The 26858-nt window shown below is 34.0% G+C and overlaps 1 protein-coding gene across 1 annotated transcript; it reads right to left on the bottom strand.

Moving 5' to 3' along the window:
• Window positions 1-366: 366 nt before the first annotated feature.
• LOC136800740 (DNA damage-inducible transcript 4-like protein) lies at window positions 367-25615 on the bottom strand. Its single transcript, XM_067057397.1, has 2 exons — window positions 24924-25615; window positions 367-2686 (listed from the first exon to the last, which is right to left on the bottom strand). Exons 1-2 carry the CDS (start codon window positions 25333-25335, stop codon window positions 2226-2228), a joined length of 873 nt encoding a protein of 290 aa, XP_066913498.1. The 5' UTR covers window positions 25336-25615; the 3' UTR covers window positions 367-2225.
• Window positions 25616-26858: the final 1243 nt, after the last annotated feature.

Raw genomic sequence — 26858 nt, 5'->3', positions numbered from 1 at the left:
CATGTTTAATGGTAGGAGAGGGGGTAGAATAAGCGGGAGTGTGGAGCCTTGGAAGAAAATTATAAAATGGAGGGTCATTCATAATTAAGTGATATTGGAGCTGGTAATTTTAGTGAACTTCTCTTGGAAAATGAAGGTTTTTAAATTGGGGGAGGGGTCAATTTTAAGTGATTTTGGGGTTAAAAATAAAAAATAACCCCTCTACAATTAAACACAGAAGAATATCTTGTGAGAAGGGGTGTGTGAATATCTTGCAAACATTGTAGTATAGTATAACAGTATAGCATAAAAAATAAGAAGGGCAAGATCCTCTGGCTTAGCTAGGTTGGACTAGGCAGGAATTAAGACATGAAAAGCATATTGTCATTCAATAAAAGAAACTTTTTTATCAAATTCTCACCCCATAGTTTTAGTATTACAATATATTTTCCACAAAAGAATTTCTCTACAACCAATTTCTATTTTTCCTTGAATTCAATAAAAAAATGAAAAATATTTTTCAAGGAAAAAAAAAGATTAAAAATGGCAACAAAAAAGTTTCAAGAATAAAATCAAATATTGATTATAAACTGGTGATACAATGGCTGCCTAAATTAGAAATTTCCAAATTCTAAAAAACCAAAGAAGTCATGATGTGAAAACTGTTTTATTGTGATCAAGGAAAATAATGGCCGGCATTAAATCCTAAAATAAAACTATTATCACAAGACCTCGATGTATTCTTCTTAGAAAGGAGACTTCTTAATGAGCACAACGATATATTTTGGTTAAGTTAGTCAGATAGGGAAAGTGGTAATCTAAAGGGGGTCTGGGGAAGGTAGACTGGACAGTTAGGAAGAAAGTTAGGAACGTTGGTTACATAAGCAGGAGCACTTGAAAGTAGGCTAAAGGTTTCTCATCTTTCATTTGGATGACAAAGGCTGTCAAAAAATTTATATTTTGGTTAATCCGAGACTTTTGCTTGGGAATGGAAAGGAAGTGAAGGGCAAGCTTTCGTCTTCTAGATAAAAATAATGAATAAGTTGCAATAGAAAATAGCTAACTAAAATACAAGTGCATGAAAAAGGATTTCAAATTTATAGTCCGAATGTAAAAAAAAAAAAGACCAGAATAAATTTCAATTATGATAAAACTCTCATTGCAAAAAGATTCTTTTACTCAAAACGAAAACAAAGAGATTTCTATTGATTTCGTTTACTAGCGAAGAAATATTTCTAAAAGTGTGTTAACAAGATAATTGATAAAAATTTAAAAATTACTTTTCTATTATATTTTGTGATTAATAAAGTAAAATTAAAGTTAATTACGTGAAATAAACTAAAAAATATATTAGTGTGATTAAATTTGTGTAAATGAAAAATAATATGAAAAAAAAAACACAGAGTTCTGAGAAATTTGATAACTAAAAGACAATGGTCTGTGTTTTGATGCAATCAACAAACCAAATTATAAATTGGAAATGTCAAAATTTGGAAACGTGAGATACATTTCCCCGTAAAACGAATCGAAAGGACTTTTTTATTTATGTTTTCGACCCTACTTTTAAAAATTATGTAAGTTCTTAGATGACCTGTCTAAATTCTGCACATTCACTAAACATAATGAAATCTTGCATTCAAAGTCAAAAAAAAGTAACGAAAAATTGTTTAAAAAAGTAAATAAAAAAAGAATATTAAAAAGTTATATAGAATAAATTTTTGAGAAAATTTTATCCTTTTTATGAAATTTTTGAGCAAGATATCAAAATTTTACTAAGGAAAGGGCAAAAAATAATGTAAATAAATGGTAATGAACAAAAATTTTGTTTTTTGTGATTTGGGGGTAAATAAATTATTGAGTTAAAAAGAGTTCAGGTGTTAGAGTATGATAACAACTGAAGTCTGTAGGGCAACCAAAAAGTTGGTCGTCTTTTTGGGGTTGTTTTTTGTGTGTTTTGATATTTTTCCATCCTATAGAGTTACGAACAAACTCAATTATTGAATTATTGCCATCCATCCATAAAGTAATAAAAAACAACTTCAATCTCCTTTAAAAAATACCAAGTTTAACAAGTTGCAGCAAGTTGGATAATTTAATCGATACGATTTAGAAATATTTTCTTTTTTTTTCAGCAGCTTTGTAAAGATGGTGCACCCATTATAGGTAGTGCTGAAAATCCAGCGTTCAAATTTTTTCTCCGTTTTCTCCTCCTCTTAAAACTTTTCTACTTTGTTCTTGAAATCGTATCACCTACAGTAAGTGGGTGAAGATCGACGACTTTTGCTGGTGTACATCTTTTCCTTACGTAACTCATATTGTTCTAAGATGTGCATTGTTTGTTGACGGCATCTGAAAAACGGTAATTTCCGACACGGACTGCGTTTCAAATGTAACACTAAAGTGATTTCAAATGTTGAGAAGATACCTTTTTCTGGATAAAGTGTACCCAGATTGAATTCCTCTGCACCGTCATTGACAAGCAAAATCAATTTGCATCCTTTCAATCCATAAGGTTCACAGTGAGATAGATTCAATACATCACCTGCAGTTCGCAGCGCTAAGAAATCGGAAATCTTTAACAGCCTGGTAGGTTCTTGATAATTTTCGATGATTTTTCGGATATCAGAGGCTAGTTGTTGTTGCTGCATTTGTTCCTTGTATTCTTTGTACGTTCCGAAGACCCCAACCTCGTTCGCATCGTCACTATCTGTAAAAAAAGAAAGAAAAATATTGTTTAGTACCATGACCTTCTAATCTGCTGAGTCAGCTTCGCATGGATAGGCATATAGGAATTTTTATCCCCACTGAGGAATAATGTTCCACCGGGGCTGTGAGACAGGGGTGTTATATCTCTAGGTATGTTTTGTAAAATATCATTTCTTAGGCACAATGTATTAAGCATCCTTTCTATGAAACAAGAACTTTGTATTTCATATTTATTTGAGGATGCCAGCACCCTCATTATGCTTTTAAAGAAAATTTACAAAAGTTGAGAAAATGTTTAAAAAATAAAACTTTATTGTGTTTTGTGAAACACTAGACTGCAGAATATGGATGGAGAGAGGACTTCCACTTTATTAAGCCAAAATCTTAAAAATTGGTGCTACAATCAGGGTCATAATATATTGGCACTTTTGGCTAATTTACAATTTTTCGAAAATTGAAGTTCGAGCGAGAATGTCAATTTTTAGGCCTTCAACTTGATTTCATCAAGTATTTCGATCTGGGAGGGATTTATGGGTTTCTAGGCTATATTTCAAGCCCTACTAGACCATTTTTGAACTTTTGGATCCTCAGATCCTAAGGTCCTAAGTCTTAAGTCTAGCGTTAAAACTCAGAGTTAAAACTCTACCCTTCGAACCTACTTTAGAGCACTTACAAATCGATTGTGGTTTCAAAACACCCCGGTGAATTTCCTTTTTGTGCCAAATATTTTGTCCCTGATTGTCTTTGAAAATAAAAAATGCCGATTTCTGCTCTGCTGGGGGTCTAAAATTAGGAGAAAACCCCAAAAATGTGAAAAATAGCCCTTTTCCGACCATTTTGAGGCATTTTCATTAGGTCAAAATCAATTTTTTGTGAAATATTTAACTTTTTGAAAAGGTCCAATTTACGAAAAGTCAAAAACGTGAAAATTTCAGAAAATTTTGACTTTTTTTCAAGTTTTAGCCCCTAAAATTGACAAAAGGCGGATTTTGAGCCCGAAAAATTGCTTGAAACTTGAAATTAGACCCCCCGCTGAGCAGTATTTGGCATTTTTCAGTTTCTTAGACAATCAGGGTCATAATATATTGGCACTTTTGGCTAATTTACAATTTTTCGAAAATTGAAGTTCGAGCGAGAATGTCAATTTTTAGGCCTTCAACTTGATTTCATCAAGTATTTCGATCTGGGAGGGATTTATGGGTTTCTAGGCTATATTTCAAGCCCTACTAGACCATTTTTGAACTTTTGGATCCTCAGATCCTAAGGTCGTCTTAAGTCTAGCGTTAAAACTCAGAGTTAAAACTCTACCCTTCGAACCTACTTTAGAGCACTTACAAATCGATTGTGGTTTCAAAACACCCCGGTGAATTTCCTTTTTGTGCCAAATATTTTGTCCCTGATTGTAGTAAAAATATCATTTTTAGAATATTTTCAAAAGTCATCATAATGATTATTGACGATATGTAACGATTTTGATTATTACAATTAAAAGAGAATCTTGATATATTTCATACCCAAATTTTCAACATTAAATTTTCCCCTCAATAAACCAAACTATTTTATGAGAAGCCTCTAAATTTGTATTGAAACATGAAAGACGGTTTACCCCTGTGAAAAACAGGATAATTGACATAACAATATCCATCAACATAAACTTCTTCTACGCTCATTCGAACCATTTTGCTCATAAATATCTTTCCAACGAACTCCAAAACGTTTTATAGAATGCAGAATTAAAACTGATCTTGAATAATTGTATTCGCGAATATCTTTCCAACAACTTTTGTACTCCGTTTTTTTAGTTTTTCTGAGTTTCTCTATCTGTGAAGAAAATCAATTTACAGTAAACATCCGGACCGTAGAAAATTCTTTGTCATGTGATGAGAAAGACCTCTCGATACAGTGTGTATCAAAAAAAGGGCCTCGTCTTATAAAGGGAGAAAAATTGTAGTTCGTGTCTCTTTCTGATTGGTTGAATCAAAAAGGCTCTTTTGTTTACATAAAATGCCACCTTTTTAGAGACACACTGTATTTGAATTGTCAGCAAAATAATGAAATGATTGATAAGTGATTGACAGGAGCCTTTTTATCAAAACACAAACTCAAAATCTACTTTCAAATATATTTCTAACAGCTTTCATTTAAAAGTCACTTAACGTTAAGATTATTTCGACTCAAAATACAGAATCCATGCTTAATATTTCACAATCCCAAATCCTTAAAAATTATGGCTTCATTTAACACTTCACAAAAAATGTTCAACTTTTATATCAAGCTCAAAGCACAAGAATCCTTTGCATAAATGCCAACAACCTCTTTTTGAATCCAAACGTGCTTCAACTTTATAAAAAGCTTTTTATAATAATTCGTAGTTCGTGTATTGGCAACCTTCGTCTGTCTTGGCTGACGATAAAAGCTTTTGTAACAAATGACTTGATGTAATCCATTTGCAATACACACATCAGAAAGATATTGTTGTTTTTATTTTCCCATTGTTCGCCGAAATGAGTGACGTCATTTTATAATCCGAACACGCATCTCTTTATTGATACGTCGATACGTCTCAAGAGAATTCGATATCTTATAAACAGAATGCACTGTTTTTTTATTTATCTGATAATACACGCGGTGACGTTTTATCACTTTTCGAAAGTCTAATACGAAGTCATTAGCATTTAATTAACCATTAAAAGGAATTTGAAAACGATCTAATGAATAACTGTGGGGATAAAAAAACTGAAATCTTCAACATTTGCAGTGGAACAACGCCGAACGAATTTGAAAGAAGAAAAAAATTTTATTATGAATTCCTACTCCGACGTATCCCAAAAGCACCTCTTAAGATCACAAAACTTTTAAGTATCGAAAAATGAAGCCTGAATCATTGAATTAATACTTCAACCTTTCCTAAAACACACTCCATGCTCCAGAAACAATCCATAAACAGAGCTGTGAAAAATGATAAACTTACCAATCATAACATCAAATTAAAATCAATCATAAAAAAGTTCTTGCACCCACGTGATTCGACTCACATGTTCAAAACACCGAAAAATAATTGCTTAGAAATATTTTGCCAGCGAAGCATTTTCACTGAATCAGAAATTCCTAGTCATCTTATAGTAAGAAACTTATGATTATGTTGTATCGATTTCAAATGATCAAATAACAATAAAGAATGTGGTTACGTTGGGAAAACCGAAAATTGTGTAGGACCTCGTGAGCCTCGTGTGATTAACAAGTTTATGTATGTGTGTTTTTCTGCGACGGAGACGGTAAGGTTCTAATATAGCTAGACCCTCATCAGCTGAGGACGACGGTAAATCAGCACTTTTACGGTCCTCGATTTTGCGGGTTTTTCCAAATCTCTTCAGTTACTTTACCGTCCTCAAAAATGCAAATTACATAGCAAGGGGTGGAGCTATACAGAAAGATGACGCAATGGTAGTGCCATCTTTCCATCTACTTTGAAAATCTGCAAACAGCTGTTGGCGTGTCTAGAAAAAGTAATGCGACAGGGCTCAAAAAGACCCATTTTAGAATATTTAAGAGGTCTAGATTTAGCACTTAAAATTATCTATCAAAATCATCGTTTCTTTATCTTACTGTAGCAAAGTCTTTCGTGTGATTCTTGATAATTTCAAAGAGAGATGGAGGTGTGGCTCAATTTCTGGGGTCCTAAAAATTCCATAAAAATATTTTTGTCTTCGAACTCGATGACCTATTCACAGGTTTGGCGCTATTTTTGATTGCAAACGGGGGGTTGGAAAATTTTCAAAATTTTTATTTTAATAAACGGGGGGGGGGCTAATTGCCGGGGGGGTTGGAAATTGTAATTACGAAAACCCAAAAATAAGGTAAATATAGCCTAAAATCAGGCTATTTAGAGCAGAATAAGGGACCTTCTCTTAGAAAGTTGAAAAACATTTTAAAAATTAATAAACGGCGGTCCTGATAAGGTCCGGGAGTTGGAAAATTTTCGAAAAATTAACAAGCGGGGGGGGGCGTTTACTTGGAACCTAAAAGTACAGAGCAAGGGATTCAACCGTCACGAGGAGCCGACACAATTCGAAAAACCCGACAAAAAAGCCAGCATAACTCTCACTCAATGGTCACGAGATGTGAGAGAATGAGATTAACATTAATAAAATGGATATCGTCATCAAATATCTAAAACAGTTTGATTGAACTTCCTATTTCAATTAATGATGATGATGATCTTTTTTCAATTTGTGAACACGTGACTAGCCTACCATCCGTTATATGTGACTATTTCAATAAAAGATAGCGAGACAAGAATTTATCGATATCTTTTTTTAGCCGGATAAGAAGCCCTCTACTATCAGCTTCCGGGGTTGTATGATCGCTCAAAGAATGACTCTGTGTTCACGTCAAAGTTTGGCTAGTTTATCCGAAGAAAACGTATATATGCTTAACATCCAAACTTCAAACTGTCAACCATTATTTTCTAAAACACGTTTTTCGCATAGTCCTGATAAAAAACTTTTTGTTAAAAGAACAAATATGAAGGCTCTTTAACCCAAAAATAGATCAATTTCCTGATTTAGTTCTATGAGTAAGCCGAACTGGCACGTAAATTTGGGTAGAGATTAAACCAGCCAAAGCACGTCTAAGTGAGGGCGAATTATAAAAGGGGAAAAAATAATTTCCCTACATTTTTGGCAAATATTTTTGTTTTCATTACAGTATTTCGCGAAAACAGTTATGTTTTGTGATTGTTATTGATCCATAAAAAACTCTATTGTTTTGAACACGAGCCAAAAATATTCGTTGTTAAAGAATAATGAGAAGATAATAAGAACAATTATGGAAAACAAATAAATCAAGCATGCTGCATCTTGATTTTGAAGTCTCAGAGGCTCTAAATAAATGCGTCGCATTCTCAGGATTTATTTCAGAGGCTTTGGTATCCTAAAGATTTCAAACCCGACAAAAAAAGAACCAAGCAAGAGTTATTTCAGATTGTAAACAATTTTCAAAAGATTACCGAAATAAATTTCGCTCTATTTGAATTAAGTCACCTTTCAGTACATAAGGTACAAATTACTGGAGGTACGTTTAACCTGATTATCAAGCAAAATTTGTAAATCAAAGATGCTTATTTCTTTATTTTAAAAAACGTTCTCATAATTACATCACAAAATTGTCTGAACAAATCTCAATCCCATACTCTCTAGAACAATACACAATTTTCTGGTATAACCTTCAAATCTAGAATTTTTGATTTTTTAATCCTTAGTTACTCATGTATATTTGTCCATTTAATCCATCTCTAAACAGAACGGTAATGGCGAAGTGTAGCGAAACCATAGATCGAAGTGGGATACAGTCTAAATATTTACCGAGAATGATCCATACATGAGAATACACAGGTTGCAAAATTAAAATCTGAAGACAAATCACGCTTTTAATCGAAATTTTTATGTGCTTGTTACATGACATTTATTTCTGATTGGTTCGAATTTATTGACACTAATAAAGTTATCAGCTGTAAGTTGTATGCAAGTAATATGGGAATGAAATCCCGTGAACTCTTTCGAGTAATCACATGTTTTGGCTGCATTGATATAATTTTGCTACCCGTGTATTGAAATGCTGTCTTGAAAGTTTTCCTTCAGTGAAGATGAATTTCTGATGATTTGAATGTAACAGAAATTGATTCGTTCTAACTGTGACCCGTACTGACGCAAAAACCTTTTACTCGTTGAAAGGGCGTGACAGACCATAGAATTACTATCAAATAGAATAAATACAAGCTTTTTTCCTTAAAATGAAGCGTGTCTGTGTGAGGTCCCTTAGTTGCAATGGGAATGCTATTTCACGTGTTAAATGATAATGTGTTTTCTTTGTTCTAATCGTGTTTTAATTGCATATTTTCTCATGGTTGGTTGAATTCTTTTGAATTTTAGAAAATTATGCACATAATTCGACTATTTTCAAATGAAAATTGGGGACACTGCGGTCCCCTAAAAACATATAAGAGTTATATAGTTGAAATCAGCTCCTTACAAAGATTCACCAGTGTTGAAAACTATTTGAAAACGCATTTCTAAGTAGAGATAATTTTGTGTCAAGGTTTCACCTAAATTAGTTATTCCTTTCATGTAGACTAAAATTCAATTTTTAAATTTGGGAGTGAAAATAGATTGAGTCACTAAATTTCAGATCCTAAAATTTCAGATCGAAAGTGAAAATGGATTTGTAAATATCAAAAAAATTTCAAAATTTAAAGTTTGTGTTCTGAGAAAAAATACCGTGCAAACATAGCCTTATAGAGAGATTTCTATCCACGCTCATGTTTTTGAGAAACTGTCTTTACGACCAATAATCACTTTTAACAAAAGAAATTTGAATAGATGACGAAGTAGCCCAAGGTAGATGATATTCTATCCGATAACATTTCACTGGACAGACAGACAAGTTGCGAAACAAAATACCAAGGAAATATTTCTAATCTCGTCAAGATTACACGTTACTTAGGAAGCTGGTATATGGTATTCTTCTATCAAGTCTAGGTCCATAATGACACTTGGGAAAACAAAGTTCTTAATTAAAACTGGTAATTGAATATCTCCAGAATCGAAATTTGATCAAACAATCAATCAGCGCAAATAAAAACAGATAAAAAAGTTAGTTAAATAAAAAGCTGATCGCTGAATGCCAAATTTTAACCAAACAAACAATTAGCAAAATAAAATTTTAGCTCACCGAGCAAATTGAGGATAAATTCTCGTTGCTGATTAATGTCCAATGAATCTGGAAAAATCCTCATTCTTACAATCGAGTCTTACTAACGGTAAACAAAGAACAACTGATGCTTGTCCCAATTAAGTGAATTAAAATTTTCATCAATAGTCTGTTTATTGTCATTCTTAACTTATGAAAACAGAATTTTCCCTTCTCTAGTTTTGTTTTATAACGAAGTTTGTTTAAACTAAAGGTATAAAAATTTCCGAGTTCATTTCCGTAAAAATATCAACAAGAAGGGTAAGATATCTTATTTCCAGAGTACAACCCATTGCTTCGGTTTTGAAGAGTTTGAGGAAATTGAATGACATCAAATCAGTCTATTCTAATCACCTGTTTAATTATTCTTTAAACGAGTTGATCATAAATGACAACGTAATATTTTATACAGAAAACCGGGAGATTTTCACTAGTTTTATTGTTTAAATTCAAAATTAATGACAAACACCCAATCTTTTTTGGATGCTCGAATTTAGCTTTTAGCACCCCAACCTTGAATTCGATTGTACCGAAGTTTGGAATACATTCGATCTGGTAATCCCCATAGTTACCATAGTGTTTGACGAAAATTGTCAAATTTTTCTGTCAGAATTTCAACAGAATTAGAGGTGACATAATACGAACTTTCTGTCGATTCTGGGGTAAAATACAAAATTTTGTAAAATTTTGCCCAAAATTACCATTTTATTTCCTATGTTTCGTATGTTCTGTGCCAAAATCTTGCAAAGGGAAAGTAATCAAAACATGGCGTCGAAAACGACAACAAAATTTGAAGAGATATCTTCCTATGGAACTATTTGTTTGCGTAGGTTGACATAACTGTTCTTAACAACAACACAAACAGCAATACTAGAATTCAAGGGGAAAGTGGGATGGGGCAAAATTCCATAATTTTATTTACCTGAAATTCTGTCAAACTGTCTAAACGAGGAACCATGAACTTCTACCATCGAAGATTTTTTTCCGATTTCCGAATTTCCGACATTAGACCTAATTTCCGAATTCCGTCAAAATGTTCGTCCGATTTCAACACTTCGTCCGAAAAAAGGCCTGATCCCACTCCTCCAACCGTGGAACCCTCCTCGAAAATGTTTTACTAAAGTATGCATCTATAAGTAGCACAAACCTGGAAGCCTTATATTTTGGCTTTGTTGGGATGGGTTGCAAACTTCAAAAGTCGCGATATTTTACTCCGAACAAAGGTAGTAAAAGCGGAAGATACCCTCAGAGAATATCCTCTTTCTAGATATTTCTTCTGATAAGAAAACATCGCTCGAAATCTGTCGTATAAAGTTCATTTGTATTTGTATTACAAATTAGATTCAAAAATATATTATTTTATTTGACCCATGGATTTATCATAGAGCTCTGGATACACAACGAGCTGGTTTTTCATCGGTTTCTCATGTTCTAGCCTTGTCCGCAGTAATGACATTATTGTTCACCCTCCTCCATTCACTAATAATTTTTCGTAATTTTTTTTATTGCATTTTTCATCAAAACATCGCTATACAATTCCCAAATGAGACTTAAAGATCTCTCAAGAGAGTCAAATGCATCAAATTGATTGCTAATGATATGTCGTTATGACGTTTCAAGCTGTGAGAAAGATGCGACAAACATGCTATGTATAAGAAATTGAATGTTGACACCAGAAAATTTCAAACTTCCACCTCGCCAAAACCACCGTGCCACCGCGTGCCTCCAAAAGATTTTCATATCACTATGAAGCCAAGATACTCCAGTCTAACATATGTCAATCCTAGCTCTTCACAGGAAAAAATTGGAAAGATATTGCCAACCTTATTTTCAGCGTCATTCTAGGCTTTTTACTCAATTTTTCTTGTTTGATGAAGTTTTTTTCACATTTAATTTCATAAATGTATTCGTTAAGCTTTCTTGCTTTCATTTTCAAAGTTGCATCCGTTAAATATACAAAAACAAGAAGTTACAGGACTTTTTAGAAATGGGATTATTAATCATTTTTCAAAATCAGGGACCTTCGAGCCGCCATGACAGTTGTCCTTTGCGGACAAAGCTAGAACATCGATTGTTTTCTGAAACAATGGAAAGACAATAGTTCGCTCTCCACCGTTTTATTTGATGTTTATCCAGAGTTCTATGATAAATCCATGTTTGACCTAACTGACATTAACTGACGACATCTATTACGTAAGTTATGTCTTCTCTATCGCAATGTGTCTCAGATAGCGTACGGAGATTTCCCTCAGGGCACGTATATGAGAGAGTGTCCGAAACGTCACATTATGTTACATTTAGTGTATGCGAAACATAAAATGGAAGGTGTTACAAAGTTGCATAAGTTGTCAATGAACCTTTAAAAACTGAATTTACTATAGATTCAATAAATGAAATTGTGTGACGCGTGCAGCCTTCTCATGTTTAGTCGTGAACCTTTACAATGTGGTGATGGTACGGTGGAACGATGGGGTAGTGAAATGATCAGAAATTAACATCTTGTACCGTTATTTTCATATATACAGTAAGAGAATCATAATAATCCCGCCATCTTATATGCGAAATCGCTATACGATGCCAGCACCCGTTAAGAGATACGCGAGAAATAAGTAAGCGAAATGACAAAATGCGGAAATAAGCAGCGGTGCAACATGTGACGAACATCACTCTTTTCTCTACCCTAACAGGCTTCACCTTGCGCAAAACTTGATACATTTCTCACTAATCTTAATCGATCATGATAATCTAGAACTCAACTCTTTCAAAGCTTTGATATGAGACTACTTGAAAAAGACATTTTCAGTGACAATGAAGAAATGAAAATGACTTAGATTCAAGGGTTTTCCTTTATTGTCTTATGGTTTCAAAATTCACACTATTAGTTTTTAGGGTTCTTTGATAAATAAAGTATGCCATTCAAAAACACCTTGAAGAAAAATTGATAGAAGATTGCAAAAAAATATTGGGAAATAGTCATTAGTCAATAGTCAAATTGAAACTGGAAGATTGACGTCGACGAAGCTCAAGCGACTGAAATTTTAAGTATTCCATTTGCGAGTACTACGAGCTCTTATTATTCAAACCAATGGACTTTTCCAGAAAAAATTTGAATATGGGGGGGGGGGGTCGAGGATATAACATTTTTTGGAAATTTACCCCCGGTCATTGTGACTTTTGACCACCCGGACAACAGGTCTAACCCCTCAGAAAAGCATCAGTTGACCCCCCTGGATATTCAATCTTACCCTCAAATAGAGCGAACACTATACCCTCCACCCCAAATGTACGAACATTTCTGGAAAAGCCCAATATGCAATATACCATGGCCACAGTTCCTCAATCACGGCCAAACAAAATCTTCGATTTTTGATGGAATATACAGTAGAAACCTTATGATAACACTACTCAATGATTTCTTTTAGGCCTTTTCATATCTTTAATTTTGCTTTACAAAAACTATGGTACACGTTTTTTAAGAACATCCAAAAATTTTGAAGCCTTCGGATATTCTTAACTTTTTGTGTTTTAAGTCTAAAAAAGTTCTTAACATGTTCTTATTTTCGCCATTTTGTGAAGATTTTTGTCCATTTTCTTAAGAAATCGGGTGTTTTAGAGTCCGTAAAGCCTTGAAATGTTCTTAACATGTTCATAACATTTTGGCCTTTTACCGAAGCTTTGTGTTCTTATATAGTTTGTTCTTATGAAAAACGTGTATAATGAATGGTATGAAATCGTTATATTGAGGGTAGCGCAGGCTATCAGTATTGTAATACTCAACATGGCAAGTTTGAAATCCTTCTGTCATTATGTCTGATTATGTGCCTTTTCACTAACGCATAACATGTAAAGTAAGTTCTGGAACTAGTTAAAACCTCTCTTTTTTTGTTTATTTAGGCAATCAAAATAATAAAGGAAAGTTCCTTGCAAATAAACAATAATGGGTATTTTTGGCAATTATTACGCAGTTATTTTCAAGTATTTTAAGAATGCATTTACATTATTAAGCAATGTCATGTAGTGTTCAGATAAAAAGCTGATTTAAAACGTGATTTTTACGTGAAGGCCAACCACTGCCCAGTTGTTATTTCGTGACGTAGGGTTATGCGTTTTTAGCTTGAAACTTTAACATCATCTGAATTTTAGACTATTTCAGAATATTTTGAGGTATCGAGAAAGTATCATTTGCCAGTTTTGTCAATTCAGACATTGTAGCCTTTTGTTGAATTCTAAATCACGATGAAAACAGTCTATCCAGAAAGGTCTGGTGTATGATTTTAGGTTCCAAAAAGGTTCCCAGTAATTTTACCGAGAAAGGGAAGCTACCACAAACGATACCATGGGCGGGAAATGCACTCGAAAATCAAATTACAAAAACTAATGTTTGTGTTTCTGAAAATGTTTGAAATAAAACGAACGAAATGGCTTCTAATTAGGCTCTGACCATCGAAGTATTACCCAATTTGTTTGTTTTTAGTTTATTTTGCGTAAGTGGTCTGACTTCGAACAAGGCTGAATGCGTCAGTGTAATTTAAGTAAAACAATAGCGTGAACTTTGTCACTTCGTTAAGCATTGTTTGACTGCAAAAGTAAACCGATTTTGCGAGGGTTAACCCGATCTTTGTGCATTGTTAAGAAAACCGGATTCTTGACATGAAGTTTGTAAGTTTTAGGATCCAAAACCGGTTTATCGGGTTAATGAAATATTTATTCAAAAAATCTTGATGGTGCATACTATTCTGCCTGTACCGTATATGATAGCGAGTTTATGTATTTGCACTTTTCAGGACGGTAGAGTGACTGAAACGATTTGGAATAACCCGAAGTTCTGATCTGCAAAATTGAGGGCAGTAAAAGTGTTCATTTACTGTCATCCTCATCTGGTTAGCATCTAGTAAAATATAAGAAAATAGAAGGAAAAATAAGGAAACTAACCGTCCTCGATTTGCTGTTCAGAACTGCAAATTGTTCTTAACCGTTTCAGTCACTCAGTCGTCCTCAAAAGGAGTAGATACATGACTTCGTTGATAGTGGAGAGAAGGCCCAGGGGAGGCACTCCATTTCTAAACGACGATGTGTCACCAAAAATATTGCTTTCAAAATAGGACCCTTACAGTGCGGCCTTGAGCAGTGAAAAGGTACCCTTACAGTGCATTTTACTAAACGTTTCTGACCCTTACAGTGTAGTTTGATTTCAGATCTTATCTTGCTGAAGCCACCCAAAAATGAGCCTGAGATATCGACACAATGTGCAAAACAAATCAAAATTGGTACGAGTCAAAACTATAAAGATCCATCAGATTTTTGCTGTCAGACTTGCGATTCAGTAGTCTCCAAACACACCCTCACAGTGTATCCAGCTAAAAAAAGATCCTTGTAGTGCACTCTATCAGTATCAAACGTTATTACAGTGCATTTCAAGGGTCTTGGAAAACCTACCCTTAAAGGCCGCACAAGTCGTGGGGCAGACCATCATATAAGTGCCCCTCCGGGAGAGAAGGGGATCAAAAGTTTAAATGCGGATAGCGGCAAAATAAAGAACATTCGGAGATTTTGAACGTTCTTTTAAATAAACGTGTAATGTACAATTTTTAACTTCGATGTGATTAACCTTTCTGACCACAGTAGTCTAGCAAGCTAGACGACTAATTTATACATAGTAGAAATAAAGCAAAAAGTAATGAATGGAACAATTTTAGTTTATACAAACTAAATCCCGTATTATTATTATTAGTTTTGGTATTATTAGTATTACACGCATTATAAACGACTCCAGTCTATGACCACAGTAACAATCTTTGCGACAAGAAGAACAGAAGATATATTACAAGACGTAAGAAGGTTCACCCCGATTTCCCCAGACATAAATGGTGTATTTTTCAGTTGATCAGAACAGAGTAAAAATTGTGAATTAATAAGTTCAATTAAAAAAAAACACAACAAATTAGCAAAATCCCAAGATGGATAATAGGATTTGTGAGTAATTAAGACGCTAATTAAAAGTTGATTTCAACCAGTTCCTCAACAAATTGTAATTTTCTACAAATTAGGACAAGTTTTGGACTTTGGACTGCACTAGGGAACTAGTAAAGAAAAGCTAAAGCAGCATGGTGAACTTTGGAACTCATGGCTATTAAAGTGAGAACATTCTCGTTCCGAAAGGACGTCGAACCACTTCTCAAAACAATATTCCTTTCTCGCTTCAATAAATTTGAATATATTTTGCACCTCAGAGAAAACCCCAAACTCTACCATCTTCAAACACAAAGCCAACGTGCGAGAAGCAAACTTGAAATTTTGAAAACAAAAATATGAACTTTGGACTTTTTCTAGCACCTTAATTTTGTGTTCTTTCTCAGTTTTTCAAGAGTGTTATATTTGCGATCGCAAAATGAATATGTTTTTGTAATAAGGCTCGCTAAAATTCAGATTACAATTGGTAATTCGAACTTCTATTATTCGAAACTTCCCGTTGACGAGCTCGAACTAGCCAAAAAAACTTTTAGCGCAAGTGGAGAATTTCATGCAAATCTAAAATGTCCTTCCTCAAAAAGTCACAATTTCCGGAAAATTTCGACCGAAATTTGTTGATAATTGACTAAAATTTGTGAAAGATATAAAAAAATTACTCTTCATAGGGGTCTATTTTTTCGTTTTTTCGATGTTTTTATACGCGTCCAAAGGAAGCACCGTCTACTTGAAGTCCTAGTAACTCTCAGGCCAATTTTTTGGTCATTGCCCACATATTATTTTTCAAAGCCTCAGTCTGATTAAGGAACTTAAATAAAAGGATTTGCGGTAAAGTTAAGAATTCTTTAAGGCTTTGCGGACTCTAAACACCCAATTTGTAAGGATAATGAATAAAATACTCAAAAATTTGAAAATAAGAACATGTTAAGAACATTTTTAGGCTTAAAATTCCAAAAGTTAAGATCATCCGAAGGCTTAAAAAAACCCGTGTATTTAGAATTCTAAACAGGGTATCCTAAATATTGGTCAGTATTCCATTTTGTTTGAACTTGTAAATAAATGATCCTATATGATAATTGAGCTCAAAGTTCAGCTCAAAGTTCAATTTTAAGCTAGCAATGGAGTTTTGAAATAGAAGCTAATAATGACTCTAATTATGATGAAATTAAGAGCGTGATATTGATTCCATGATTAATGCCGGCTTGAACAAGTTATTGACACGTCCTAACGAAAGTGTTAGTTTTATCGAAAGATTGTCGAAACACAAGACAGGAAGTAATTACCCGTAAATTACTTTCATCAATTCAAAATCTTTATCAGATACCTTCCCTACAAAAAGGTAGAAAAGAAGTATTTTCTCCCTTAATTGTGCAGAGGGCTTCCTTTTTATAACCTATAAATAATCACACACTTTTAACCACCCGTTGGATTGCGTCTGGGCGGACCCTCAAACCTTACTATGTAATAGGATATACAGTAAGAAAATTTGGGACCCGAATCCCAAATGAATTAACATGGGAATCAACATCTCCGAGTGAAATTAATACATTTTGCGGGCGTCACAACCCACTTGAGTCACTGAGCTCAGGTTAAGCCACTTGTCATTTTGTTTGTAAGCGCTGGATTTTTGAAATTTGAATATTTTTTATCCTTTTTTTCTTCTCTACTGTTTGTAAGAAATAATAGATACACGTTTTTTTTAATAAGAACAAGCTATATGAGAACATACGAATTCGAAGGCCAAATGTTAAGAACAAGTTATAGAATACTTTAAGAATATTTTAAGGCTTTGTGGATTCTAAAACATTCAATTTCTTAGGGAAATGGACAAAAATGCTCAAAAAATGGCGAAAATAAGAACACGTTAAGAAAATTTCGATGCTTACAGCTAAAAAGTTAAGAAGATCCAAAGGCTTCAAAACTTTTGGATGTTCTTATAAAAAAACGTGTATCAGTATGAAATCGACATTTCACATTATACTCTTCTAGAGGTCACACACACACACACGTACTCTAAGATTCGAGTTACATTTTATAATTTGTCCAACAACCAACGAACTAGATTCACTAGATAGGATGGATTTCATGGTCTAAGTGCCCTTTGATTCTTCTCAATCTTTATTGAGTGCCTTCTGACTTATATTATGCAAAGTACTTTTGAAATCGTAATGGACTGCTCTAAACGCCAGACAAAGACTGGGATAGAATTCATGATATTCATGACGTAATGTTATACAGAAAGACCCAAAAGGGTCTGAGTGTTTGCTACTAATTTTATTGTTTAAATTCAAATTTAGTGGCAAACACCAGGTCATTTTTGGGTACTCCCTTTTGAAACATTAAGTATTGGGATAGAATGTTGCAAATCCTAAAAATTATAAACTTTACAAATCGAAAGTGAAAGTTGATGCAATTCTCAGTTTATTCTAAACAAAGTATCAATCGATAACAAGGATTTGGCAGAGGTTCAAAATAAAGAAAATATTGAAGTGTGATGTCCCACCTAAGGAATGTGTGTAATCCCTATAGCGTGATTCTTACAAGCTCATTTTGCAAAGTTTCTTCTGGATATTGACAAAACACAATACTAGTCTAACGATGATGCGTCGTGTAGAAACACGAAATTCGAACCCAGTCCCTTAGTCGTTTTTCTATGACAGTGCACACGATGGTACCACCGCCCATCGGTAAAATCAAAAGGCGGTGCAAGTGACCCCGGGTACGACGACATCTTTTATAAGTGTCTTCCCTCAAACTATATGGTTATTTCTAAAAATTTGACAATTTGATCTTTCCTTCCTAGATTTATTTCAAATTTCGCTGTTAAACAAAAAGTACATTACTTCAAGTTTCATGCCTTACGGAAATCATTAGGCGTACAAAATCAGTGCATCTTTTCTTCTTATTGACAATATCGAAACTACAACTACAAATGTCTTCAGACTTATCTTAATTTGTGCCAAATCCCATTTAAACAATTTAATATCGCAAGGGTATCCTAGTATCTATAATATCGGTGAAACAGGGCTGTTTGCAATTTATCGATTTTTAGTGGTCGTCGCCGTGTGCAATCTAAAACATGATCTATCAAATGCAAACGTTAATAGTTAGCTCTACAGGAAGGAGAAAAAACTAGTTCTTCTATAAGACCTTAGCTTATAAACACAGCTTGAAAGATGACTGCAAAAGTTACATCAGAGGGGAAAGTCTGCTAGTCCAAATATTTGACCTGACGCTCATGTGAGTGGATGAAAATGACAGTGTTCTATTTTTGTATCAAGTTTGCTTTGTTATCACAAAATACATATTTTATTTGTGGAAGCACTTACCTCTGTCTTAAATTCATTTAAAGGACCTGTCAGAAGGTTTTAAGAAAACTATAAGATGTTCTTCGATGTTCTGAATAATTTTCTCATTAAGTGTTTTGAGCGACAGGGAATGCAACCTTAATCAGTGATGGCGTAGTGTTCTTCTAATTTGCCAACCCTTAGTCTTGGCACATTTTATAGTAGTTTCGGATGTTTGAGAAGTCTGTGTTTCGTTAAACCGTATGAACTAATTCATGGGAAATTTCCAAATCACTACGCTGTGTTGTATCCGAGATAAACTCTTACAGGTTTCAGAAATTTATGAAAATGAAGGAAAGTTTCTTGGTTGAGGCACATTCCGATATTTACAAACGCTATGTCTGTGTTTACGTTTGATTGACACTATTGCGAACTAGTAAAAGGCATCAAATGAAAAAGTACTTGAGTGCATTTTCAAGTAAGCTTTCATTTCAAGTGTTTTGATCAGATGGCATCAGATGTCAACTAAAGTTAGAGCATCCAGGAGAATTAAATACATTGGAGTCTCTTTAACTCGAATCTCTATCACTCGAATGTCTCTTTAATTCGAACAAGTTTAACCCTTTAACTGCCGTTCGTATTTTTTAAGGTTCGACCTATTTGCCAATGTCGGCATATGCCAACATGGGCAAAAAGTAGCGATTTTAACTTCATTTCTGAATAATATATGAAGTATTAGCCAAGGACTATAATTTTGAGTTGAACATTATAGAATAGTTATTTTTTTTCATTTCAAACCACCTAATACAAAAATCTTGTAAAAAATGATAAATTTTCGGCAAATAAGTCGAAACTTCGCATGTCGGCAAATCCCGACAATGGCAAGGGAATCGAAAATGCTCATGTTGGCATATGCTGACATCGGCACAGAAAGGGTTTATGATACCTTTATTTTATAATGTCAGGTAAGCCTTACTCAATATTTCGAAATTTTCTTAACTCGAATAACTTTGTGTTCCCGGTGCATGTTCGAGTTATGGAGACTCCGCTGTACCGAGATTTTGAAATCATAAGCTTTGGAGAGTGGTGTATCAAGGCTTCGATCGGGATTACGGATAAATCTCAAATGGTAGCAGGGGTCTCAAAACGTTACATCACAACCTAGAAAAACAGGGGGCAAAGTTCTCGTTGACATTTTATAATTTTTTTTCTTACGCAATGACCATTTATTGTGACGTAAACGCGACTATTGTTCTGTGATCGTTGAAATTTTATATTTGATGAATTTGTGACAACATGACATCTAAATTAAACCCGAAAGGTTCAATGCTGATTGAAATGTATCAATAATGACTGACAAAGTTTCGAAAGACTCCAAACCTTTTGGTGTGCACTATCACAGGGAAGCTAAGCTAAAGATAATCTAACAGAAGTGCTTCTGGCCATTAATAACGATGGAGTTATGCTATAACCCATCACTGTCTGAAAATACCCTGCAATTTCAGCCCCACTGGGAAATCGGCTTTAACTTCTTCCCCATTTGAAATATAAGTTGCACTCCAAAACCAATCCAACTGAATTTTTTAGCTTTGGACAAAGTTTCACCGGGGCTGTTAGACAAGGGTGTTATAAAAGTTCAACCTAACTGAAGATCTGAACATACCTTTGAATTTGAACACCTGCTGAAAACCGAGACTTTCACGCATTTTGAAATTCAAATGCAAGAAGATGATGAAGCCACCTCTTCAAAAATGAATGAATGAACGAGTGAATCTTTTTGCAAGTTTGCAGACATGTTTCTTAAAATTTAAGGGCAAGGTGTTTTCACAGTCGCTATTTATTGGCAATCAAAAGAAAAATATTTTAAGCTCTTCAGGCGTTTAAAAGATTACGTTTTTGTTGAAAACAGTCTGGCTAGGCTTTACCAGCTTGACGAGTTGCTTTTGAAGGTTTTCATAATAAACATTGTAAAGCTCAGTAAGGCATATTGTAAAAAATGAAAATAAGTGAAGGAAAAATTCCTGAATATTGATAAACTGCACGCGATTATGTGCCGCAGTGAGGTGAATGAACATACCCCCAGTAAGCCCCTCAGTCGTGGTGCGTTTGCAAACATAAGGTTCATTAGGAAACCATTCACGATAACTGTCTGATTGCTGTGCATATTAAACTTTGTGAAGATCGCATTCAGTTTTCGAGTTTAAAGCACTCAGTATGTTTTTAAAGAGACTTGCGTTTCGTGTGCAAGTCCGGTTCCCCAGTTATAAGTCTCGCACTTAAAGATTAAAGGTACTTCAGGACCAATGCTCTGAATTAAAAAGATAGAAAAGGTTCTTCATCGATTTAACCAAAGACCGATTCGATGTTATGACTTTTAAAATATTAATTAAATTTCATTTTTTGTTAAATTTTGTTTGTAAAAACAAAGGTTTTCGATTGTTAAACTCAAGCGTTTTAAAACTTTTATTGCTTATAATTCAGGTTTCTTATTGGTTTTACATTTAGATGTTAAAGAATTTAGTGATTCAACTGTATCTAATTAAAAAAAATCATCCCAAAGCGGGAATGATGAAAAGTGAAATTTCAAACTAACACAAAAAAGGCTCCCACATATTATAAGGATTCTGTTAATCCAAACAGATTTACCAACAAATCCAAAAGCAAAAGGTCGGACATTTTAGTTGTATAGAAATCACACAGTTTGTATGTTTTAGAGTCATGATTGATGCAATCTAATCTAGTTGTGAATTTATATTTTCTGAGGAAATCTTTAAACTGCAACTTTTACCCAAAATAAGAAACGTAACGGATAGAGCTTTCGGAAATTCTCACGTCAAAACACTTCAAACGTCAATTTTCTCATTGATTCTTGGGGACAAACAAGGAATAGTATTGGATTATTGTAAGGTTGATACAAATTTATCTCTTAAAATTTTGTATTCTATTTAAACAAGTTTACAAGATGCCGAGCCTCAATTTTGGCCGAGACCTTGGAACAAATTAAGAAAAATCATATAAATGACAAAAAAAATGCTGATTTTTGCCTTTTTAAGTCAATACTTATAGAAGCTTTTGAAGCCTTAGGTTTTTCTTAGCTTTTCGAGTTTTGAGTCTATGAATGTTTGGGCGTTTAATTTCAATTAGGAGTTTTAGAGTCCACAAAGCCTTAAAGATGTCCTTAAGCTGTTCTTATTATTTTAGCCATCAAAAGGTTATGCTCTTATAAAACTTGTTCTTAAAATAAGCGAAGTTCTGTCGGTTAAAAAAGTAGAAAAGACGTTCATTCAACGTTTACATACCGTTGGATGAGTGTTGAAACTACAGCGTTTTTACCCAACAAGTTGAAAAAACAAGCAAATGAGACTGGGAAAATCTCGAAACACAACCAAAAACTTTCTATTTGGTAGCTTTAATCTACAAGCAAATAGTTTTGACAACAAACGTTTCCAATTTCACTGGAGATCTTTGTATCGTACTTGAGAAATAACTGATACTTTTTCATGTGATATAGTAATTTAAGTTTTCTGAATGTCACGCAATTTTGAGTTTATAAGCAATCTTATTGATACAGTGAAGTATTATTCCTGGCAGCATACTCCGATTAAAGCAGATATTAGTTAAATTTTGTAGTTTACATAATGTCCCCAACTTTGAATTAATCTGCAGAAGTGACTTTTTGGGATCGAACTGGATTACAAATTAGAAAATATTCATCTTTTAGAACTTCGTAAACAAAGGAGTAAGATATCACAGAAAAATCACAAATCAAAATACTGTATTGTCTATATTATACTAGTCATAGCTTTCCCTAAATGCCCCCACAGAAAGGTAATGTCATGCAGTTATAAAGCTTTTAATGCTTTAAAAATTAAAGCATAAAGAAAAATCAGGAATAATTGATTGATTTAATTAATTATTGATTGATTGAAAAAAAATCATATTCCATTAACAAAATCCTTGAAGAATTCATGCAGCTTGACAATTTAATAAAATTCAAGGAAAAGCTGGAAAAGCTTCTCAAAAACATATTTCAAAAATCATGGTATCATTATCTTACTGACTTTCACATCTCCTTGTTTGTTTGTTTTTTCTTACAAAAATATATGTCATGATCATTCACTAAATAGACCTTTTCCGATAATGCTGCAGACATCTTAGATTGTAGGCAAAATATATAGCGGTGCGGTGAATAAATCAACAAGGTAACCAATCAGAAATAGCTTTTTTATTTTTCATTGGCTGCTATATATTTCAACAACTCTCTATTGCTACTTTGCCTAATAAACAATAGTAAGATGATAAGATGATACTGCGTACAAAATTTATCAAAAAGTTCTGCGCCATTTGAAATAGACCAATCCTAGTTAAGGCCCGGGTTCCACTTGTGTACGCTGTGATTGCAGTCAAAAGAAAAATTGTCATTGTGGTCCATTCAGGCGTACAGTCGAAAAGTTGAAATGTGCCTAATTTTTTTTCAAGTGCATAGTACTTTTTCATGATGCAATCTTTTCTCCAAGCTAAAAGGATTGAAGCCATTAAGATATGATTGCAGCGCAGACAATGAAGAGACGGGCCTTCAGGAAACTAGACTTTTTGAGTTTTTAGCTATATACTCTCACTTTATGGTGTTCCTGTATGACTGTCTGTGTGCCTACTCTAACCACCGTTAAATGCCTTAACTTGGAAAGCTAGAATTGGAGCTATTTCAACAAACCCCTAGAGCGTAAGTTATTTAGGCTATGGGGCCATCCATACACATACAGTACGTACGCAATGAAGGGGGAGAGGGGGTTTAGAAAAAGCGTACATCTATTGTTTAAATGCCATCATTTCTATTGTTCTCTGCGTACAAGGGGGGAGGGGGTATCAAATTTTTGGAAAATCTTTGCGTACGTACTATATGGACGGCCCCTATCACAACTGCATGAAAAAGTGGAACGTGCGCATGCAAAGTTAAACGAATGTAAACAAATTTTTTCAGGCTTTTGAAATAGATTTACCACACAAACAGTGAAAACACTCTTAAGTGAGGTAAATCTATTTTGAAGACCAAAAAAAAAATATTGATTGACATTCAAACACATTCAACCACTTTTGGATTCAACTTTACTCATGTGCACATTCAACTTTTTTTGTACTTTGCCGGTATCTTGTTTTACCAAGTTAAGAAGAACTTTCTCGAGTTACGACCATATGATGGTCTTTAAAGCTCAAGAAGCTCTATAAACAATAAAGCTAGTTATTAATATAATAACAGACATAAAGATAAATTACAGTTTGAACAAAAATATCAAATGTACATTTGAAAACTTGGGCAAACTTCTTTAAAGATTCCAGAAAAAGCATTGAAATCATTGCTGAAATGAACTTCTGACTAAATTACAGTATTTAGTATTCAGTTTGAAAGACAAGAAACAAAATTTAACATACAAAACACTTTTTCCAGTCAATGAATCAGCTCATCATCATAACCAGTCTGCCATTTTGTTTGTTTTGATTTGCACAAGTAATTCGTGTTATGGTGTAATCACTATACTTTTTCTATATTTGCATTTATAACACTCGCTTCAGCTTTTCAATGCTAAATCGAAACTAATAAAATGTAATACGCAATAATGGTAATAGCATATAACGTAATATGAAAATATGTATAACATCTACCGCTGTATAATTTACCGCCATATTTTCGCGGAACACTTAATTGGCCGGAAAGCCGATTACGACGCAAACACAAAAACAAAAACAATTCGCAAAAAATCGAGATTCCAGTCCAATATATTGCGTGAAGCTATGAGTGCCTCCTCAGTCGCTGCGCTCCTTGCGGGGGCAATAATGAACTTTGAAAGGCCTCTCTTGAGAGTTATAAACACGAGCCTTCTCGATATTATGATTTCAAACAGTTTCAAAAATTATTCCTCAATTTTTCGCGAAAACAAAATATTTGACTACCAACGGGAAACTTCATATTGAAAGACATAGATTGACTCTCTTGACACATTTATTCAAGAAAGTTTCAATTCCGGATTTATCGCGAATTGAATGGATTATTGAATATTCTGTAAGCTTTAAATATCCTTTCATATAAACAGGATCTTTAAAAAAAAACGAGCGTCTGAAATCTCTGAAATCCTAAAGTCCTATCTTCATTACAGTTTAAGACTACAATCCGTGTGACCACGAGGCACAGAATTCACAAATTTAGATTTCAAAGATAAAAAAGAGAAAGAAAATTCTAACCTGTAAACTTGCACACTTTGATATAAGTATCATCAATATCCCAGCTATCTTCTAAATCTTTGCTACTGGTTTCCAAGCTATGATAACCTGAAGATTGAGCATGCTTCCGATATGAATTATGTGAGTGCGTGCTCGTCAGTGTTCCCGAGCGTGATCGTGCCGTGCTGTTCGCTCGCGACCGAATTTGATTGTCGGGAGCGCTCGTGAATAACGACTTTATTGATGCGAATACCGAAGTACTTGTGGTGCTCGTAATCGAAGATTCCAATTTATTGTTATTGGTTTGTTGTTCATAATCCAAGAAAGAAGAAGAAGATTTTTTGTTGTTTCCAATATCTCCGTTACTTGGTAGATTCGAAGAAGCAGATGCTTGTTCATCGAATGTCTGCCTTTCTTGGTAAAAACCCATCATTGAATCACAAAAGTCGCGTTCCAGGGTTAAATCAATCACTTTTTAATATTCCACACTTTCCAATTATAAAACAAAAATCCACTTAAAATTATATGTCTAACCAAAATTCAACTGAATCTTTTACCATACAAGATTAATAATTTCTGTACATATTACATAATGCTATAATTTCTGAAGGATACAAGAATTTGTATTAAAGAATTCAAGTTGGGTTTATTTACGACAGTCCATGGTTTTGTGAGAAAGAGGTCTCGATCGCACGAAGCAGAACGACAATCTAATTGCGAAATTGGTTTTATCACAATTTGTTAAAAAAAATATTCTCTCTGGAAAACCCAAAATCGAGAACTTGATGTGTCCAATTAAAAAGTGTTTCGATAAGGAAAACCCTCGGAGTACTCCATCTCTGTGTGTTGTTCAAGGTTCATGTTTATTGAAACAAAAATACAAACGAAGGAGGGTGCAATGAAATTGACAAAAGAAATTGAGCTGTCACTAATTGCACATCAATTCCCTGCGGGGTTTTCCGTGAGTGACAAAGAAACAACATAATTTAACAAATTTGATAAACACGGGGTAATTAGTAAGTTAATTAATAGTGAAGCGGAAATCTTTGTTGTTTACAAACGTCTGTCAGGGATTCCATATTTGTCGAATGAAGGGATTATATAGGATTATGAGTGGAACCGTTACCTTATAATAGTTCATTGCCAAGAGAAGAATTTTAAGAACTTTCGAGGCCCCAACTAAATAGTACACGTAAGAACATAAGGCTTCGAGGCCCAAAAATTTAAGAACATTCTAAGAGCACACGAAGGCTTCGTGATTGTCTTCTTTAGTCAACCAAGATCAAAGGGAACAAAAGCAACGCGTGAAACTGTAAAAACTTCCGTCAATTCGGGCCAGTTATTTTACTAGATGCAGTCGTTTTGAACATTACTGTCAATTTCATTCTCAGATTCTTAATTTTCTCAAACAATGGGTCTATTTTCTATGAAAACCCATCCAAATTTTTCCAAGAACGGTCAGAAGAGAAACCTTTGCTCGCCCTTCACCCCAAGCTCAAGCTAGACTAAAGAAACCTGGATTTAGGGTGTCCCTGTATCACAATTAATGATCAAACTATCTAGTACTGATCAATATAAAATTTAAAACAATAATTGCCATACTGGACCATACCTACTCATTGAAGCTTCGCTATTTAATCCAAAAGCGAAAAAGTAAACCTTCTCTGCATCTCTGTGTGGTTTTAAATAGTTCGGAAATAAACCGAAACATGTAACTTTCTACGTAAGCGCTTACACAAGATGGGCCTAAATTATAAAGAAGGACAATGTCAGGACCCAGAATAACACTGAGAGGTCATCATTTTTTTAAATATTTCATAAGGTTTTCAAATGGAAAAACAAACAAGGACTGTATGCCAAAGGCAAACTTGGTATTCCTGATGTGTAAATCTATGTGACTTCATATGGTTTTCCGCAATAAGCGGGATCGATATTTTGAGACATAAAATATACGTT

The sequence above is a fragment of the Clytia hemisphaerica genome, unplaced genomic scaffold (genome assembly GCF_902728285.1).
Source record: "Clytia hemisphaerica strain Z4C2 unplaced genomic scaffold, Clytia hemisphaerica genome assembly, whole genome shotgun sequence".
NCBI classification, from domain to species: Eukaryota; Metazoa; Cnidaria; class Hydrozoa; order Leptothecata; family Clytiidae; genus Clytia; species Clytia hemisphaerica.
This window is presented reverse-complemented; position numbering and strand designations above follow the sequence as displayed.

Excerpts from the sequence above, each read along its gene's own strand:
- LOC136800740 (XM_067057397.1), bottom strand. The coding sequence starts at position 25,335 with ATGATGGGTTTTTACCAAGAAAGGCAGACATTCGATGAACAAGCATCT. Across the intron at positions 2,687-24,923 it reads CAAAGTGTGCAAGTTTACAG|ATAGTGACGATGCGAACGAG; the intron begins GTTAGAATTTTC and ends CTTTTTTTACAG.